This window comes from Epinephelus lanceolatus, chromosome 22, assembly GCF_041903045.1.
Source record: "Epinephelus lanceolatus isolate andai-2023 chromosome 22, ASM4190304v1, whole genome shotgun sequence".
Lineage (NCBI taxonomy): Eukaryota > Metazoa > Chordata > Actinopteri > Perciformes > Serranidae > Epinephelus > Epinephelus lanceolatus.
In genome coordinates, this window is record NC_135755.1 from 10,844,713 (window position 1) to 10,861,948 (window position 17,236).

At 41.2% G+C, this 17,236-nt stretch overlaps 1 protein-coding gene and 1 pseudogene across 2 annotated transcripts; one reads left to right on the plus strand and one right to left on the minus strand.

The window, feature by feature from the left end:
• Nucleotides 1-576: 576 nt before the first annotated feature.
• On the plus strand, nucleotides 577-5,132 carry LOC117272625 (transmembrane protein 272-like; annotated as a pseudogene). Its single transcript, XR_013488580.1, has 4 exons — nucleotides 577-685; nucleotides 1,048-1,133; nucleotides 1,227-1,277; nucleotides 2,699-5,132. The product of XR_013488580.1 is annotated as a transmembrane protein 272-like (transcript).
• A 136-nt stretch (nucleotides 5,133-5,268) lies between these two features.
• Nucleotides 5,269-16,260, minus strand: pcolceb (procollagen C-endopeptidase enhancer b). Its single transcript, XM_033610143.2, has 9 exons — nucleotides 16,144-16,260; nucleotides 14,809-14,917; nucleotides 11,451-11,709; nucleotides 11,188-11,312; nucleotides 8,912-9,048; nucleotides 8,174-8,814; nucleotides 6,032-6,112; nucleotides 5,763-5,933; nucleotides 5,269-5,651 (listed from the first exon to the last, which is right to left on the minus strand). The coding sequence occupies exons 1-9, from the start codon at nucleotides 16,224-16,226 to the stop codon at nucleotides 5,521-5,523; spliced, it is 1,737 nt and encodes a 578-aa protein (XP_033466034.1). The 5' UTR covers nucleotides 16,227-16,260; the 3' UTR covers nucleotides 5,269-5,520.
• Nucleotides 16,261-17,236: the final 976 nt, after the last annotated feature.

Consider the following 17,236-nt stretch of genomic DNA (forward strand, 5'->3'; position numbering starts at 1 on the left):
TGTGATAGTCTGGCGACCTGTCCAGGGTGCACCCTGCCTGTCACCCAGTATCAGCTGGGATAGGCTCCAGCCAGGTTTCCACTGTTCCAACAATCACCAACTCCGGTTTGGTTGATATTAGAACTTAATTCACCCAGTTAGATGTCCGACACTTAAAGTAATAACCTGAGTCTGTCAGTGGCAAAAACAAACACTAGACGTACAATGACGCTGCAGCTGTGCCCAGAGTGGCTACACTGCAGCCCAATTTCAAAAGATATGTTGTCGCCATGAGTCACTAAGACACAAAAACATGCGCCCAGATAGAAAAATACCAAAGTTACCCTTTTATATATACATTTAAGGATGAAGGGGAAATCTAAAGAAAATAGGAGGCTAATTTTTGTTGAGATACTTTACCCAAAAAGTCTTTAAGTTGTAGGACAAGACCAGATACGAAGTGATTAATCAGTAGAAACATGATACAGAGTCTGTGACAACAACAAAAGGTCAATGCTGAATTATTCCAGTTTACAGTTTGACTTGCTTCCTCATTGCCAAACAGAAGAGAAACTGAAACCTCACCTCACACAGCATGAGACCTCTGCGTCACACCACAAATGAACTGTCTCTGACCATCGGATGTCAACAGCAGTCCGTCGATCCAGAGGAGACACATCGAGGAGATACTCTTACTCACACAGAGGTATTTGACCTGTCTGATTAGGTTATGGTTTTTTACATTCACAGATTGTTCTGCCATTTTCTTTTAACTTAAATCATATTAGTTTCGGTGCACTTCTTTGATCTATTTTCAACTTCAAAACAGCCAGTTTCCTGTCTCTTTTATAGTTCGTTTAGTCATTTTAGATCTGTGCTTACTTTTCTTGCAGTTAAAAGAACAACATGAAACTTTCCCCTTTATTTTAGGGAAGTGCACTGCAGCACGTTTGTGGAGCTATTTCACCACTTTATATGTAAATAGGAGCACTTATTGAGAAATGTGGACACTGCAGACAAGATTCGACATCTGATGCGTCTGTCTTTCTTTCCTTTGACCCTCTGTAGTTTCCATTTATCATAAAGCACAATGTCAGAGAGCGAAGGACTTCAGCACATCCGCAGCCCTCTTCAACCTCCAGCAGCAATATTAGGTGAGAGATAGTGATGTGGAGAAGTCATGCACACTTGTGTTCATATGAAATTAATCTCATCACATGTATAAAATGTTGTCTGTCTCTCCTCAGTATGTGTCCAGGTGATCATGGGGGTCATGCCCATCGCTCAGATAGTCATAGGTAAGTGATTCACCTTTGAACTTGTTGTTTCACTGTGGATCGCAAATGTAGCCAAAAATATGGAGGCATGAAAATAACTCAAGTATCAATAGATTAATAAATAAATGAGTACAGAATACATAAAATACATGCATGAATAAGAACAGAAATAAGTAAAAAACAATACAACAAATAAACAAATGTATCGCTAAATAAATACAGGAAAGAAATACAGAAATAAATAAAAGAATGAATAAATGCATAGATAAATAAAACAAAATAATAAATGATGAAAAATGTTGCTAAACTAAATAGATAAATGCATAAAATAAGAAAATGATTGAATATGGAACACATAAATAAATTCTGAAATGTATAAAAAATGAATACAAGAATAAATGAATAAAGAAATAATTGCTACAATTTTAAAAAAGCTGAATAAAAGAATAAATGACTAAATAAATATATTTTTAAAATATGGAAATAAAGATAAAAGTGTAAATTAATAAACAACTGAACACGGAATAAATAGATAAATGTATTAATAAATACAGGACAAACATTTCAAATGAATGTATGAAATTTACAGAAATAAATATGAAAAAACAGAAATATTTAAAATGGTAAATAAATGATGACACATATACCTGAAAAATAAATAAATATGGAAATATATAAATGTATAAATAGATAAATAAACACAGAAATGTATAAATTAGAAAATAAAATACAGGATTAAATAATTTAAAAAGAATAAATAAATACTGAAATAAATATCCAAATAAATAAATAAATGCATAAATAAAGTGGAAATAAATATGGAAATAAATAGATAATTGCATAAATAAATAAACAACTAAATATGGAATAAATAAATTAATGTATGAATAAATACAGGAAAAAAGCAAATATATAAATGTATTAAAAAAATAATAATTAAGATAATAAATAAATGCTGGTGTAAAGACCTAAATAAATACATTACTGGCCTCAATAAATGTTGAAACAAATATGGAAATTAATAGATAAATGTGTAAATACATAACAATTTAAATACCGAATAAATCAATCAATAAATGTGTAAATAAAACATAATTAAAAAAAAGAATAAATACATGCTGAAATTAATACCAAAATAAAGAAATGCATAAATAAATACATAGAAGGATAAATGACTAAATAAATGTTGAAATAAATATGTAAGTAAATGGATAAATGTATGAATAAACGTTAACGACTAAAAAGGACAAACAAATATCCTAACCTAATTTATTTCTTTTTCCATGTATTTTTTATTTACATATTTATTTATACTTTTTTTTTTAATTTATTTTTATTTTTATTTTTTTACTTTTGGCATTTTTCACCCTCCATAACTGAAATGAAGTTCAATGATCATACATAGACGAGGCAGGTGAAGTGACGCACCTTGTGTCCTACAGGAGCAATATATCAGCATGACTGTCCGAGGCAGCCCTACATCCCCATCTACCTGTTGGTGATGGGCGTCGTCTCCCTGCTGCTGACCGTGCTCTCCATCCTGCCCTGCTGTGCCAACTTTGGGAATCAAAGCAAGACCTGGAGCTGCTTCGTCTCTCTCTTCTTCTTCTGCTGGTTCATCGCTGGTAGGCTAAAAGGCTGAAAGACTGGAGTGGTTGTCCAACAAATGTAGAATCAAGACTTTGACCCAGGGCACTGTGTGGATTTATTCCATCTATGAACCCAACTATAACAGGACGATTTCCAGCCTGGACACCTACTGCAACAAGACGCTCTACCTGTTTGCCTTCTGGACCACCAACCTCTTCTACATCCTGTTGGGTTTCATCATTTTCTGCAGCTGTTGCTCATGTCTCCTGTGTGGCAACGAATAAACACACACATGGAGTGGTCGGTGGATGGAATGACAGTAAACATAAGAATATTTGACCGTGTTTTGATGATGTTTGATTTTGCCTTTAAAGTGTGCTATTAGATTTTGTTTAAAGAACAGTAGAAAGGAGAGTCTTACATCACCTTAAAGGGAAATTTTGGTTTATTTCAAAAGTCTCCTATCGTCCTAAATTTGTTTCCAGCGACTAGTGACATAGAAATAATAGTTAGCATGTTAGCCGTTAGCCTAGATACAGCCGGGGCGCATAGTAGCGTCAGACCTGTTAAAATGTAAGTGAACGGGCAACCTTCAAGTGCAAAGTTAGTCCACTAAACAAGCTTTTTCTCCACAAAGACCGCCTCATATCGTTAGGATAAATGTCAGAGAACATATAGAAAACGACATGTAAACGTGTCGTCTTACCTTACCGGTGTGGTTCCATGTGTGTTTACCAGTTAGCTCTGCTTTCATAAGCGCGGCCGAAACATCACGAGAACAAGCAGCGATCTCATACCGTGCCTAAAATCTCACTATATTTCGGCTGTATCTAGGCTAACGGCTAACATGCTAACTATTATTTCTATGTCACGAGCCACTGGAAACAAATTTAGGATGATAGGAGACAGGTTGAAATAAACCGAAATTTCCCTTTAATGCACCATATGGTTTATTGGTCTGTAAAATATTATAATTTACATACAGAATACAAAAGTTTTTGCAAATGTTTTGTCATAATTAGCACAAGAATTCCTGAGTTATGGGCAAAAATATGTTTAATGAGGTCACAGTGACCTTGACCTTTGACCCCTAAAATCTAATTGGTTCATTCTTGAGTCCAAGTAGACATTTGTGCCAAATTTAAGAAAATTCTTCCACAGCCTTTTTGAGATATGGCATTCACAAGAATGAGATGGGTGAACGATCACAGTGACCTTTGACCCCCCAGTCTTATCCCTAAGTCCAAGTGGATGTTTGTGCCAAAGTTGAAGAAATTTCCTTAAGGTGTTAGTCACGTCGGTACCAAACTTAAAAAAGAACCCAGAGAGTTCTTGAGATATCACGATCACAAGAATGAGACAGAAGGTCACAGTGACCTTGACCTTTGACCACTACATTCTAATCAGTTAATTCTTGAGTCCAAGTGAACAAATGTGCCAAATTTGAAAAACAACCCAGAGAGTTCTTGAAATATACCATTCACAAGAATAAGACAGAAGGTCACAGTGACCTTGACCTTTGACCTACAATGACCAAAATCTTATGAGTTCATTCTTGAGTCCAACTGCATGTTTGTGTCAAAGTTGAAAAAAATCCCCTACTGTGTCCTTGAGCTATCGTGTTAACAACAATGTGACAGAAGGAGGTCACAGTGACCTTGACCATTGACAGTTGTGAAAAAAATTGAAAATATTTCCCTGAAGTGTTCTTGACATATCACTTTCATGAGCATGAGACAAAAGGAGGTCACAGTGACCTTGACCTTTGAACTACAACCACCAAAATATAATCAGTTCATCCTTGAGTGCAAGTGGATGTTTGTGCCAAAGTTGAAGAAATACCCTTACCATGTTCTTAAGATATCCCGCTAACGAGAATGCTGAGGACGAGGTCACAGTGACCTTTGACCCCAAAATCTAATCAGTTTATTCTTGAGCCCAAGCAGACATTTGTGCCAAAGTTGAAGGAATTCCCGTAAGGTTTTCTTGAGATATTACATTAACAAGAATGCAAAGGACAAGGTTATAGTGACCTTGACCTTTGACCACCAAAATCAAATCAGTTCATCATTGAGTCCAAGTAGACGTTTGTGCCAAATATGAAAAAAATTACCCTGAAGCATTGAGATATTACGATCACAAGAATGAGACATCACAGTAACCTTTGACTATGACCACCACAGTCTAATCAGCTCATCCTTAAATCCAAGTTGATGTTTGTGCCAAAGTTGGAGAAATTCTTTTAAGGTGTTCTTGATATATTGTGTTCATGAGAGTGGGAAGGACAGACAACCTGATAACATAATGCCTTCAGTGGGCATTAAAATATTTATCTATGTTTTGATGTTTGTGCCTAATAAAAATTTTACCTTAAAGTGTTTCACGTCATATTTCACTGGGAACAGTAGAATTGAGATATTAGATCACGTTAAGCACCAGATGATTTATTGATGTGCACCATTAATCACAGACATATCATAACTTACATACAAAATACAAAATATAACACTTTATAATGTTGTATGTTTTTTTAAAAATCATTTTTCACGGCAGCATTGTATAAAAATCAGGTTTGGATATTACTCATAATATTTTCACTCTTTATGTAAAGTTACATGTGATCAGAGAGAGAGTCAGAGGGCTGTCCATCTGATTGGTGGGCTGGGCTGTGATGTCAGCACGGTTTGCCCGCCAGGGTGGCCAGTGCTTTGGCGTGGATGGGCTTGTAGAGGAGGGTGAAGCTGGAGGGGCTGAGATGGCCGTTGCCCAGTGCGTCGACTTTTCCCATCAACACATAGTTGCGTCCTGGATGAGAGAAAGATGTGTCCGAATATGTCAGATACAGCTTTGTTCTACAAGTTTATGCAATGGGCGGAGACAAATAAAAGGTTGTAAATCCACATAGCTGTACTGTACCTTTAATTAGCCCGGGGCATCTCTTGCAGGTGGAGATCAGTGTGGCCAACATGATGGGCCCTGATCTGGCGATGTTCAGGCGTCCTGGCTTATAGGCCTTGATCAGGAACACCTCGACTGACACTGAGCCCCTCTCACCAGGGGTCAAAGATGTGACCTTACCCGTTATCACTGGAAGACAGAGAAATATAACAAGTTATTTCTGAAAATTTTAGTTGTTGGGACAGAGAGATTTCGTGAGGAGGAGAGGAGCAGCTGATGAGGCTCACCGAAGTCATGAGGGCAGAAGCTGGACTGGAGGGTTCCTGTCCTCTTACAGGGTTGTGTGCACACTGGGTTCGGTGGTAAAGCTGAGGGAAACACACAGCGACAAACACATGATAAGCACCTTCACTGCTCTTGATACAGGTGTGCACTAGCTGGTCTGGCTTTTAGGCAATTTTGTGGCTTACTGAGGTCATTTAATGTATTTCTTTGGTAGTTATTTGTCTCTTTGTGGTTTTTACTTAACTACTAGTTATATTTAACGTCACTGTGTTCTCGACTTTGAACCTTGTTAGGCTAACGTTAGCTTTCTGGCTCATAGTTAGGTCAAATGGTTCAATGAGCTGAGCATGCTAAGTCATATTTAAGGTTCGTCCTATTTACTGGAGTAGAGAATGGTGTTTCCATTGCATGAGAACCTTAAAGGAAGAATACTTTTTTTTTTTTTTTAGATTATTTTTAGGGCTATCTTGTCTTTAATGACAGGACAGTTGTAAGCATGAAAGGCGGAGAGAGAAAGGATATGCAGCAGAGTGCCGCGGGCACCACTGGGCGCCCTGAAACTTTGATTTCAAAATGCATGAAAATAAAAATTAATATTCTCAGTTTTTTTTTCTTTGTCATGTAAAAATGGTATCAGCAGGATGATGCCTTTCAAGGTGCCTATGATCAGGATTTAATGTCCCCTGTGGCAGCAGCTTCTGAATCTGGCCATGGGCGTTATGAGACAATGGGCCCCTGGGCACATATGTGCAAAGGGCCCCATCATCTCTGCTACACAGGAGCAAGACACACAGGTTTTATTGTGGTTTTGTGTTTCCTTGTGGTTGTTTTGTGCTTTTTTAAAGGTAATTTAATGTATTGTTTTGGTTGTTTCATGTCTCTTTGTAGTCATTTTATGTCTCTTGGCAGTTCCCTTGCTTCTCTTAATGTTCTTTTTGTCTTTTTGTCTTTTTGTTGTCATTTTGTGTCTCCCTGTGATTGTTTTGTGTCCTATTGAGGTAATTTAATGCATTTTTTGTAGTTTTATGTCTGTTTGTAGTCATTGTATGTCTCCCTGTGGTTGATTTGTGTCTTTTTGAGGTCATTTAATGAATTTTCTGGCCATTTTGTGTCTCTTTGCAGTTCCCTTGCTTCTCTTTATGGTCTTGTTGTCATTTTGAGTCTCCTTGGGGTCATTTTGTCTTACTGAGGTAATTTTATGTATTTTTTGGTAGTGTTATGTCACTTTGTAGTCATTTTGTGTCTCCTCGTGGTTGACTTGTGTCTTTGCAAGGTCAATTTGTGTCTTATTAAGGTATTTTAATGTATTTTCTGGTCGTTTTGTGTCTTTTTGTGGTTGTTTTGTGTCCTATTGAGGTAATTTTATGTATTTGTTTGGGACATTTTGTGTCTCCTTGTGGTCGTTTTGTGTCCTATTGAGGTAACTTATGTATTGTTTGGTAGTTTAATGTTGCTTTGAAGTCATTCTGTGTCTCCTCGTGGTTGTTTTGTGTCTTTTTGAGCTAATTTTGTGTCCTATTGAGGTAACTTAATGTACTGTTTGGTAGTTTTATGTCTCATTTTGGGTCTCCTTGTGGTCAAATTGTGTCTTATTGAGGTAATTCAATGTACTTTCTGGTTTCTTTGTGGTCATTTTGTGTATTACTGCGGTAATTTTATGTATTTTTTGGGTCATTTTATTATTTTATTTTGTGTCTCCTTGTGGTCGTTTTGTGTGTCTTTGCAGTTCCTTTACCTATCTTTGTGGTGTTATTGTCTTTTTGTTGTCATTTTGAGTTGGTTGTTTTGTGTCTCACTGAGGTAATTTAATCCATGGTTCTGGCCTCCCGGTCATCCAGTAATTTCTGTTAATGAACACCTTGTCAGGGATTACATAGAAAATCTCAGCTGCACGTGTGCATCTCTGGCCTGTCAGACTTTGTACACATTACCACACTTTCATTTAAGCAAGAAAACGTTTTGTTTCATTTCTTTAAGGGTCTTTCTAAGTAACAACATTATCAATAACAAATTGTGTAATACTGTTACACTGTGAAATTGATTTTTCTGAGATGGTTACCATACCATGAAATGCTCGTACATTAGCACTGTGCCCATACACACACATGAAAGCAAAGTGCAGATTGTTAATTATTGTCACTCACGTTTCTTGGTCACCAGAGGCTTCTTCGTCACCGTCTTGCTAACTCCAGGTTTCGGCGTCACTTTGGGTTTAATCTTGGGTTTGGGTGTAGGTTTGGCTCTGCTCTTTGGGGTTGGCTTTACTGGTTTGACGGCAGGTTTTAAGGTGGGCTTGGTCTTCAGTGCAGGCTTGCGTGTGGGTTTAGTCTTGATGCTTGGTTTGAGCGTCGGCTTAATGATCTTAGGTTTGGGTGTAGGTCTAAGTCCAGGTTTGGGTGTGGGTTTTTTCACAGGTGCTTTAGGTATGGGTTTAGCTGGCTTGGGTTTAGGTGTGGGTTTAGCTGGCTTGGGTTTAGGTGTGGGCTTGGCGGCAGGTTTGCGTGGCAGCGGTTTCTTCACCAGTGGTTTCTTGGCTGGTTTTGGGGTGGGTTTAGGCTTGGGGGCAGGCTTAGGTTTGGGAGGTGGTTTGGTGGGTTTGATCGGCTTCACGGCTGGTTTTTGTGGCGCTGTGGTCGTCTGAGGTCCATAGATGAAGTCTCCCCCGGCGGTGGGCCTCCGAGACCCGCGGGGGACACTTGCGTAGTGAGCCATGAAGCCATCTGAGGTAATGCTGAGGTCGGAGACGAACTGGACGAGGAGCTCGTTCCCGTTTGTCACTATTGTTCTACGCAGAGAAAGATGTAGGGAGCGACAGACGGAGAATCAGTAAAGGGGAAATAGATATGTGAGAATGCAGAAACATTTCAGATCAGTAGTTTCACCCTGGCGGCCTGTCTCCGCAGAACTTCCCGATCCGCCGCGAGTTGTCCCTCTCTCCCCCGTTAAACAGCGCCACATAGTCGTAGCGACAGTACGTGTCAGGCTCCAGGTCCAGCTTCTCAAACTTCACCTCGATCACCTGGGGAAGAAACATGAAACACAGACTCACGACGGGGAGTGAATGATGTGAGCCGCTACATGTTTATAGTCTTCACAAGTCCAGCACAGTGCGGACATACAGTCGGTGGAGGAGAAAGAGGAGGAGGAGGGCCAGGCTTGTGAAATACAGAAGGGCATTTACTCTCTCCCTCTCTCTCGCTTCCTTCCCTCTTTCCTTACGTTCAATCTCTTGGCACACATGAAACACACCTCCAGGCACTAAATGAACTCTTTCATTTGAACTTCGTCAGGAGGACGCCATCACACACACACATGTACACTACATCATGACCTGAGGCTGGACGGGCCCCTTCACTACTCTTTTTATTTCAACTTCTCGTCCAGCATCAACCAGCCTGGATCAACACACCCAGCTCCTCCTCATCCTTACTCTGAAATACATTTTAGAGGCATTTTTTACCTAAGGAACCAATCCCGTAACGCAACAGCAAAATGAAGGGTATCAGAGAAGAAGGTTAAGGGTGCTTTCAGACCTAGAGTTGTCTTGCTTTGGTCCGAATTAGGGACTGAGTTCGTCACAAAGTTGTATAATTGCCTAGAGTTGGTTCGTGTTCTCACAGCAGCATTTACAAGCGGACCAGATAAAATGCCTTGTGTGAGAAAGCTGCTCTTGATTGGTCAGAATTTCCATGTGTGGAAAATCCAGGAAGTAAAGCAAACGTTGAAGAAGAGTACACTTGCAAGATAAATGTGACACTTTCTAATGTCACAATGGAGGGACAACTACGCAGGTTGATTTTAGCGCTGCTCATCGTGGACTATATTGCTGTCATTGTTCATTTTAGTCAAACCATACAGTTTGAAAACGAGGCGTGGCTCCAACTAGAAAACAATGTTTTGATGCATTGGATGTGCTGAATGTGCATATTAAGGCAGTACAGGAGGAGGTGCACATTAATAATCCTCCAGGACTGTAACATGCTCATGTTTAACCCAAACAATGTGTCATGTGACTGCAGTTGGTTCAGATCCAGGTCGGAACACGTTCTCACCACAAATGAACCGCACCAGAGTTCGTTTGTAAGCAGACCGAGACCACCTCTTCAAGAAGGTCTCGGTCTGGTTGTTTTGGTGCACACCTGAGTGTGATTGCTGTGTTCACACCTGCCCAAACGAACCGCACTTAAGGCTCGAACATACTTGGGTGTACTATAAGCGGAGCAGACTCCGTGAGCAATGTCCGCAGTAATTCGGGCTTTCATAGTCAAGCGCACTTCCGCATTGTAGTTTCCTGTAAAAATGTCCGTGAAAAATCCCCGTGATGTGAAAAATACCTGCCGAGCAGTCACTGGTGCGCAGAGCGGAGTCTGCGCGGTCATAAAATCTGAGCTTTGCGCGCACAGGGCTTGCGGACGTCCGCTTTGAGTCCGCACGGACCTCCGCGGAGTCCGTTCCGCGTACATTCCGCCCGAGTATGTTCGGGCCTTTAGGGGGCAAACGAACTGAGTTTGATTGGACTGAACTGAACAGGGCAGGTGTGAAAGCACCCTTCATTTAATCGATGCCCAAAGAGGAACTTGAAGTCTGTACTCCACTCAGAGAGGGCAGGCTAACAAGTCTGGCTACTTAGCCTAGCTAGCTAACATTAGTGCTGCTTCCCACTAGTCATTACTTTTCATCAAAATTTCACCTCACCTGAAGAACTATATTTTAGGGTTTTGAATTTATTTATTTATTTTGGTGAGTCCAATATTAACTAAAAAACTTAAAGAATCAAACGCTGAGCTTGGGAATAGTCACTCTGAGCGCCAGAACGCACTCTGGAACAAACCGGATGATACGTAAAGTCGAAGTGCTGTTGGAATATAAACTGAGCACAGTAAGTAAGGAAATTTGTGTTTGGTAGATTCCCTTTTAAATGGTGTCACATTTGTAAGGAACATGCATTTGTGGGTTGAGCAGCAGAGCTGAGTGCGTGGGTTGCGCCCATGGAAAATTAGGCAAATCTTTTCCTCAGATTCAGTCCAGTTTAAACACACAGGTCCACTGAAGATTTGACTCTTCCTACTGGATAATCAACTTCATTACATTTGTATTAAAATTGTCACTCTGTGTCTTTAACAGGCGATGTTTAAGGTACATGATATGACTGGCTTACGTTGCCTGTTTCTACGGAGATGTGCCAGGAGCAGCTGATGCCTGCTGGGTAATTAGAGTTGGGCCAGTTGGGCGTCTTGACTGAGCCCTGAGACTTGGTCAGACGTCCTCCGCAGAACTGGTTCTCTGTGGGATAAAACAAAGGAAATGCTAACACACTTCTTCAACCTTTTTCAAATAAGAGACGCATGTTTTACCATTCTGAACATGTCTGCTGCACTCATGTGACTGTTTTGGATCTGGCGTGGGATTACACGTCCACACCTTCCACATGCGGCTTCCCGGCACTGAAGGCGGCGAGAAAGCCTCTTCCCCCTGTGGCCTCATCTGACACCATCTCTAACATCATGGTGTTGGAGGTGGCGATGAGGGCGCCGGGCCGGAACGTCCCACAGAAACGACCCAGCTTCTGCACCAGGCGGGTGTGACCGTTGTAGACGTCCAGGTAGTCGTAGCGACAGGTGGGGTCGGCCTCCATGTCGAAGAGGCGGAAAGATAGCATGACCACGTGACCCTCTGGGACCTGGGGGAGGCAAAGGAAGATGTTTTATGTTTTGCATCAAATAAACCTTGATGTTCCCTCCTATTCTGCATATGAAGCATTAGAAGTGTTTTGTTTTTGTAGATTTTTTACGCTTGCAAAGCATCCAAACTTAATCTTAAATTAAAAGGAATATTTCAAGGTTTCCAAAGATACCAGGTATGTCCATCTGATTTTGTGTATGTGTATTTTAACTAATGAATTTAAAGTCCAGTGTTTGAAATATTCTGTTAATTTATGTGTTATATTATTATAGAAAAATACGGAAATAAATAAATACAGTTGTAAATAAATGAAAGAATAAATAATGTCTGAAAGAAATATATTTAAAAAATAATGCATAAATAAATAACTTATTGCAGAGCTTAGGACCTTCCACCGCGTTAACATACAGACACAGAAATACAAAAATAAAAGTAGCTGTTCAAAAATGTAGAAACATATTTAAGATATGTTTTTATTTATTTCCTGTTTAATTATCTATGGTTATTTTCTATGGATTTATATTTTTATTTACATATTTATTAAGTAATTTATTCTTTTATTTATTTATGATTCAATTCTGTATTTAATTTTGGGATTCATTTTTTAATTAATCATTTCCACATTTATTTTAACATTTATTTAGTTATTTATTCTTTTATTTATTTATTTATTCAGTTTTTTTCGTATTTATTTATTTCATTCATTCATTTTAGCATTTATGACTGTATTTTTTTTAGCATTCATTTATTCAAATATTTTTAGATTTACCCTGAATGTGTGTGTGTGCCCAAAGATAGTGTGATTGTCAGCAGTCAACAAAGGATTTTTTATTTATTTATTTTTGTTGTTATTTTGTCCTCTTTGAGAGCTTTGTATGAGTTAAGCTCCCCCTGTTAAACTGAGCAGACGGTGCGTTCCAGTTCAGCCTGAGATGATAAAGGCCAGTCACTGGGCTGCAGCAGCAGAGATGCTAGCAGCGTGCTGTGAGGCTGCATGTGTCACACCTTGTTTCTTTGTCGAGCTATTCTAAGCTACTTAAGGGGAACACTTTTATTTTTTAAGTCAAGAAGAACTGAACATAAATCAACTTTTAAGTCACTTCCCACCTTTCTGTGTGTTCAACATTTGGAATAAATGGAAGAAACCCTGAGAATTAAAACTGGAACTGAACACTGCCCACAAAGTCTAGCAAGCTGTTAATCACTGGAAGGTCTGATGTGACCCAACTGCTGACTTCATGAACGTTCTCCTCTTGTGCTACATTATTTTACTAGCTACTATCCCATAATTACCTTGAAGGTACCCAGACTTGTAATTAGGTAGAAAACTAACTCTATCCACTACTAAAGGTGACACAGGTGCTGCCTGTGCACCCACACACAGTCCTGAGAGCAGGTCTAATTAGCCAACAGTGATCACCTGTGCAGGTTCACCATGGCTGTCAGTGCCTTTTCACTCACATTGTGAATGAAAATGAGTCACAGTCCCCCGACCTAAATATCATTAAACATCTGTGGATAGACCTCAAAGAGCAGCGCATACAGACGGCCCAAGAATCTCACAGAGCTAGAAGCTTTTTGCAGGAAGAATGGGTGAAATAGCTGGATACAAAAAGTGTTTAGAAGCTGTGATACTTGCCAAAGTATCAAAGCCCTGACCATGCAGGGTGCCCAAACCTTTGCTTCAGGCCCTTTTCCTTTTTTGATATTTTTGGAAACTGTGTAAGACTGAAATAAAATGCCACTGTAGAACTGGGTAACACAGGACCCTAGATACATGGATACGCTCCCATAGCAGCCACATTGGGACATGTTGGGTTTGGGTTCAGTGTAATGGTGCATCCATCCATCCATTTTCATCCACTTATCTGGGGGCCGGGTCGCGGGGGCTGCTGTCAAGCAAAGCACCCCAACGTCCCTCTCCCCAGCAGTGCTTTCCAGCTCCTCCTGGGGGACCCCAAGGTGTTCCCAGGCCAGATGAGATATGTAATCCCTCCAGTGTGTTCTGGGTCTGCCTTGGGGCCTCCTACCAGTGGGACGTGCCTGAACCACCTCCAGCAGGAGGCGCCAAGGAGGCATCCTGATCAGATGCCCGAACCACCTCAACTGACCCTATCGACACGAAGGAGCAGCGGCTCTACTCTCAGCTCCCTCCGGATGTTCAAGCTCCTCACTCTATCTCTAACTGTACGTTCAAACCAGAAGTTTCCAAAGAGGCAGAGTCTCTCACGGACGCCCAAGAAACACGACTGTCCAAAATATTTGTGGCAGCTTTGGTCGCTCTAGTCGCTCATCACATGAATCGTTGAACGTTCGATCGTGCTTGTCAATTTAAAGGAGCTGCAAAGCGGACTACTAGCTTGACAGCAGCGTAGTTGCTGCTTGCTGTTGTCCAGTCAAAAAGCTCACAGAAAGTAATGTTTGGTCAGTGAAAACAGAACACATAATTCTCTCCTCTATTACGAACATTACACACTTTAAAACTCACCAGACCAACCAATTACCTCCGCGACGCCGTCCCAAGCCTCATTCTTTTTATTTTGGTCTCTGTAACAAACAGCGACACATTATAAAGGACTGAGTGGGCATGAACGCAAGTAATCAACTTCTCGATATCCATTGTCAGAACAAGTGTGCTGTAGGAACCAAAGTTACATGGCTTGTTCTCTGGGACCTGCTTCATCGATGCACATCAGCATTCTGACTGGTTGCCGCCGAACCGCGTCAGAGCTCATTACCATAAAGTTAAATGAGTTTTAACTCCCCTCCAGACCCACTCCGGTCGCTTTGGTCACCCAAGATGCGCGGCTCTCATTGAAAATGAATGACTTCTGCCGCTTTGGAAGCTCTGGTCGCTTTTGGTGTGAACGTACAGTAAGGCTGAGCCCAGCCACCCCATGGAGGAAACTCATTTCAGCTGCTTGTATCCGCGATCTCATTCTTTTGGTCACTACCCAGAGCTCATGCCCATAGGTGAGTGTTGGGATGTAGACAGACCAGGAAATCGAAAGCTTTGCCTTCTGGCGACAAATGACCGATTCATCTCACGCTCTACCCTCACTCGAGATATGGTGCAGTGATTTTTAAAGTGACTCACAGTGATGTACCAGGTGCATTTACTGTTGGGTTTGTAGGGACTGGGGAATCCTTCACTGGCCACGATGCCCGAGTCTGTGACCAGGTGGCCTCCACACTGGAAGTTGGGCCTAGAAAGAGAATCACAAAACCACAGTCAACTGTGTTTAACTTGACGTGCTGCGCTGGAGGAAAACACAGCTTTACTGAGAGTTTCGAGGCACACACACACACACACACACACACACACACACACACACATACACAGGTTTACATACACGCTGAAAACCACAGTGGCACAGTCTGTCTCTGTTCACCGAGTCTGGGGAGGTTCCCAACAAACTCCACTGGTTTTTTCTTGAAAAGCTGCTCCGACTGAGCCAGGAAGAGTGTCAATATACAGTGTACGTGCTGCGAGCTTTCTCCACACACCACAAGAAAGTTGTCAGTAGTATTTAATTTTAGCAGACGGGCACTTTAAACCGCCTGCTCACACATGGAGTTTGGTGACACACACTCAGATACACACAGATCAAAGCAGGGGCAAACCTCCACTTTAAATTTCACAGCAGACTCGTTAATTTAGACGTTGTCTGCTCTGTCAGTTCGTTTCCTCCTTTTAAAATCAACATTTTGTCATCAAATGTGGCTCCATTTTTGTTTTTGTGCTCATTTTGTGGAGAAAAAAGGCCAAAATAAATCAGATTTTACACTGTGAGGACTGTTTTTGCAATCATAAACCCACTTTTAGTCCATTTTTCTTTCCGGTCATGCTCTTTTCATGTTGTGTGTCTGCTGTGGTACTACAAGGCCACTTTTGGCCAACAAAAAAAAAACAACCCAGTGGCAGTGGAGTCCCTCCCTTCTGACCCTCTGGAGCTGAACAACCCACAGGCATTTGTTTGTCCCTCGTGTTCAATTTACACCCTGTGTGTGTGTGTGTGGACGTAGCTGCAGCAGAGCATGCATCAGCTTCAACAAGCTCCTTTTTTTAAAATCAAAACTGTTGATTTAGAAAATAAAATTCATGATTTATCTCCAGCTTTGACCCAAACATCAGACGTGAGGGCAAACTGCTGTACAGCTGCCCGGTTAAATCACTACATCAATTACAGCATGTCATTTTGTGTGTTTACGGGACGCCGACCACATCTTTCCTAACACTGAACCCTTCTATTTCTCTGTAGCCATAATACTGCAACCAAGAGAGGAAAAAACACAGTAGTTAATTTAGACAGATGTGGGCTGGTAAACGGCGTGCCACATGTGCACACGCAGGCAAGAAGACGGGATGCACAAGAGGGACATTGATAGACGCAAAGAGCTGACACACGATATCTGAAATCTGTTGGCCTACCTGGTGAAGTTCTGATTCTGAGCGTCGGTCCATCCCAGCATCAAAATGACCAGGAGGCACACAGTCCACACCCTGTCCTCCATCCTGCTGTCCTCCGAGGTTAGGAAGCGACAGGAGAGGCAGGAGGAAGGAGGGAGAAGGAGAGGAGAGGCGGGGAGAGAGGAGGAGGAGGAGGGAGTGTTATGGAAGGAAGGAGAAGAAAGAGAAAAGGTGAATGAATGTGATATTGAGAGGACAGACGGCTGTTTGACAGGGAAACATTAATGACATTGAGCCGTAGCCAACAGTAACGTGTGTACAGTCAAGAGTACAGTGTGTGTGTTATGTTCCAGCTCTGTGTTGTTGATGTTTAACAGGTAAGGTCATGGAATATATGGGGACTGTATGTTTCTGCAGGTGCTGATGGACACAGTACCTCTATTACATGTCTGTACAGTATAATGACCTATTCACTGTACTGTGTTTGGGAACGTTGGTCGGTCCAACACTTTGGTCCAAATTCTAAATATCTCAACATCTAATACGTGCATTGGTACAAAATTTTGCGCAGAAATTCATGGTCCCTGGAGGATGAATCGCAATGGCGTCCAAGATCCCCTGACTCTTTCTCGTAACACCACTTGCAGGTCAAAGTTTTCATGATGCTATGAAATATCTCGACATCTACCACGTGGATTGGCGCAAACTTTTGTACAGGCATTCAATGTCCCCAGAGGATGAATCCTAATGACACTGATGATCCCGACTTTCCCCTCTAGCACCACCAGCAGGTCAAGATTTTCACTTTTCCGATTAACGTCCCCTAATGTGGTGTTTCTCAAGTCAAACTATAGAAAACAGGAATGGCTGGTGGACCACGCAAACACAGCCTACCTCCACCAACGTCTTGAACAGCTTGGCGTTGCAATATTTGCACATATGAATAACCTGTTCATATTAACGTGTTATAGTGCGTCATAATATCTAAAATTAGGTGTTTCCAACCAGGTCTCATTCCGAAATCATTTGAATAGCAGCGCTTGGTTGGTGACTTCCGGCGTCAGAGACCGAGGAATAAAGCCGTCCTTCCACGTCAGCATGACATGCAGCTGAC

What these genes read in the sequence shown, in the direction of transcription:
- pcolceb (XM_033610143.2), bottom strand. Translation starts at nt 16,226, where the DNA reads ATGGAGGACAGGGTGTGGACTGTGTGCCTCCTGGTCATTTTGATGCTG. An exon ending in AATGCACCTGGTACATCACT is followed by an intron (nt 11,710 to 14,808) that starts GTGAGTCACTTT and finishes TGCCTCCCCCAG; the next exon opens with GTCCCAGAGGGTCACGTGGT. An exon ending in CTTCTGCCCTCATGACTTCG is followed by an intron (nt 5,934 to 6,031) that starts GTGAGCCTCATC and finishes TCTGTCTTCCAG; the next exon opens with TGATAACGGGTAAGGTCACA.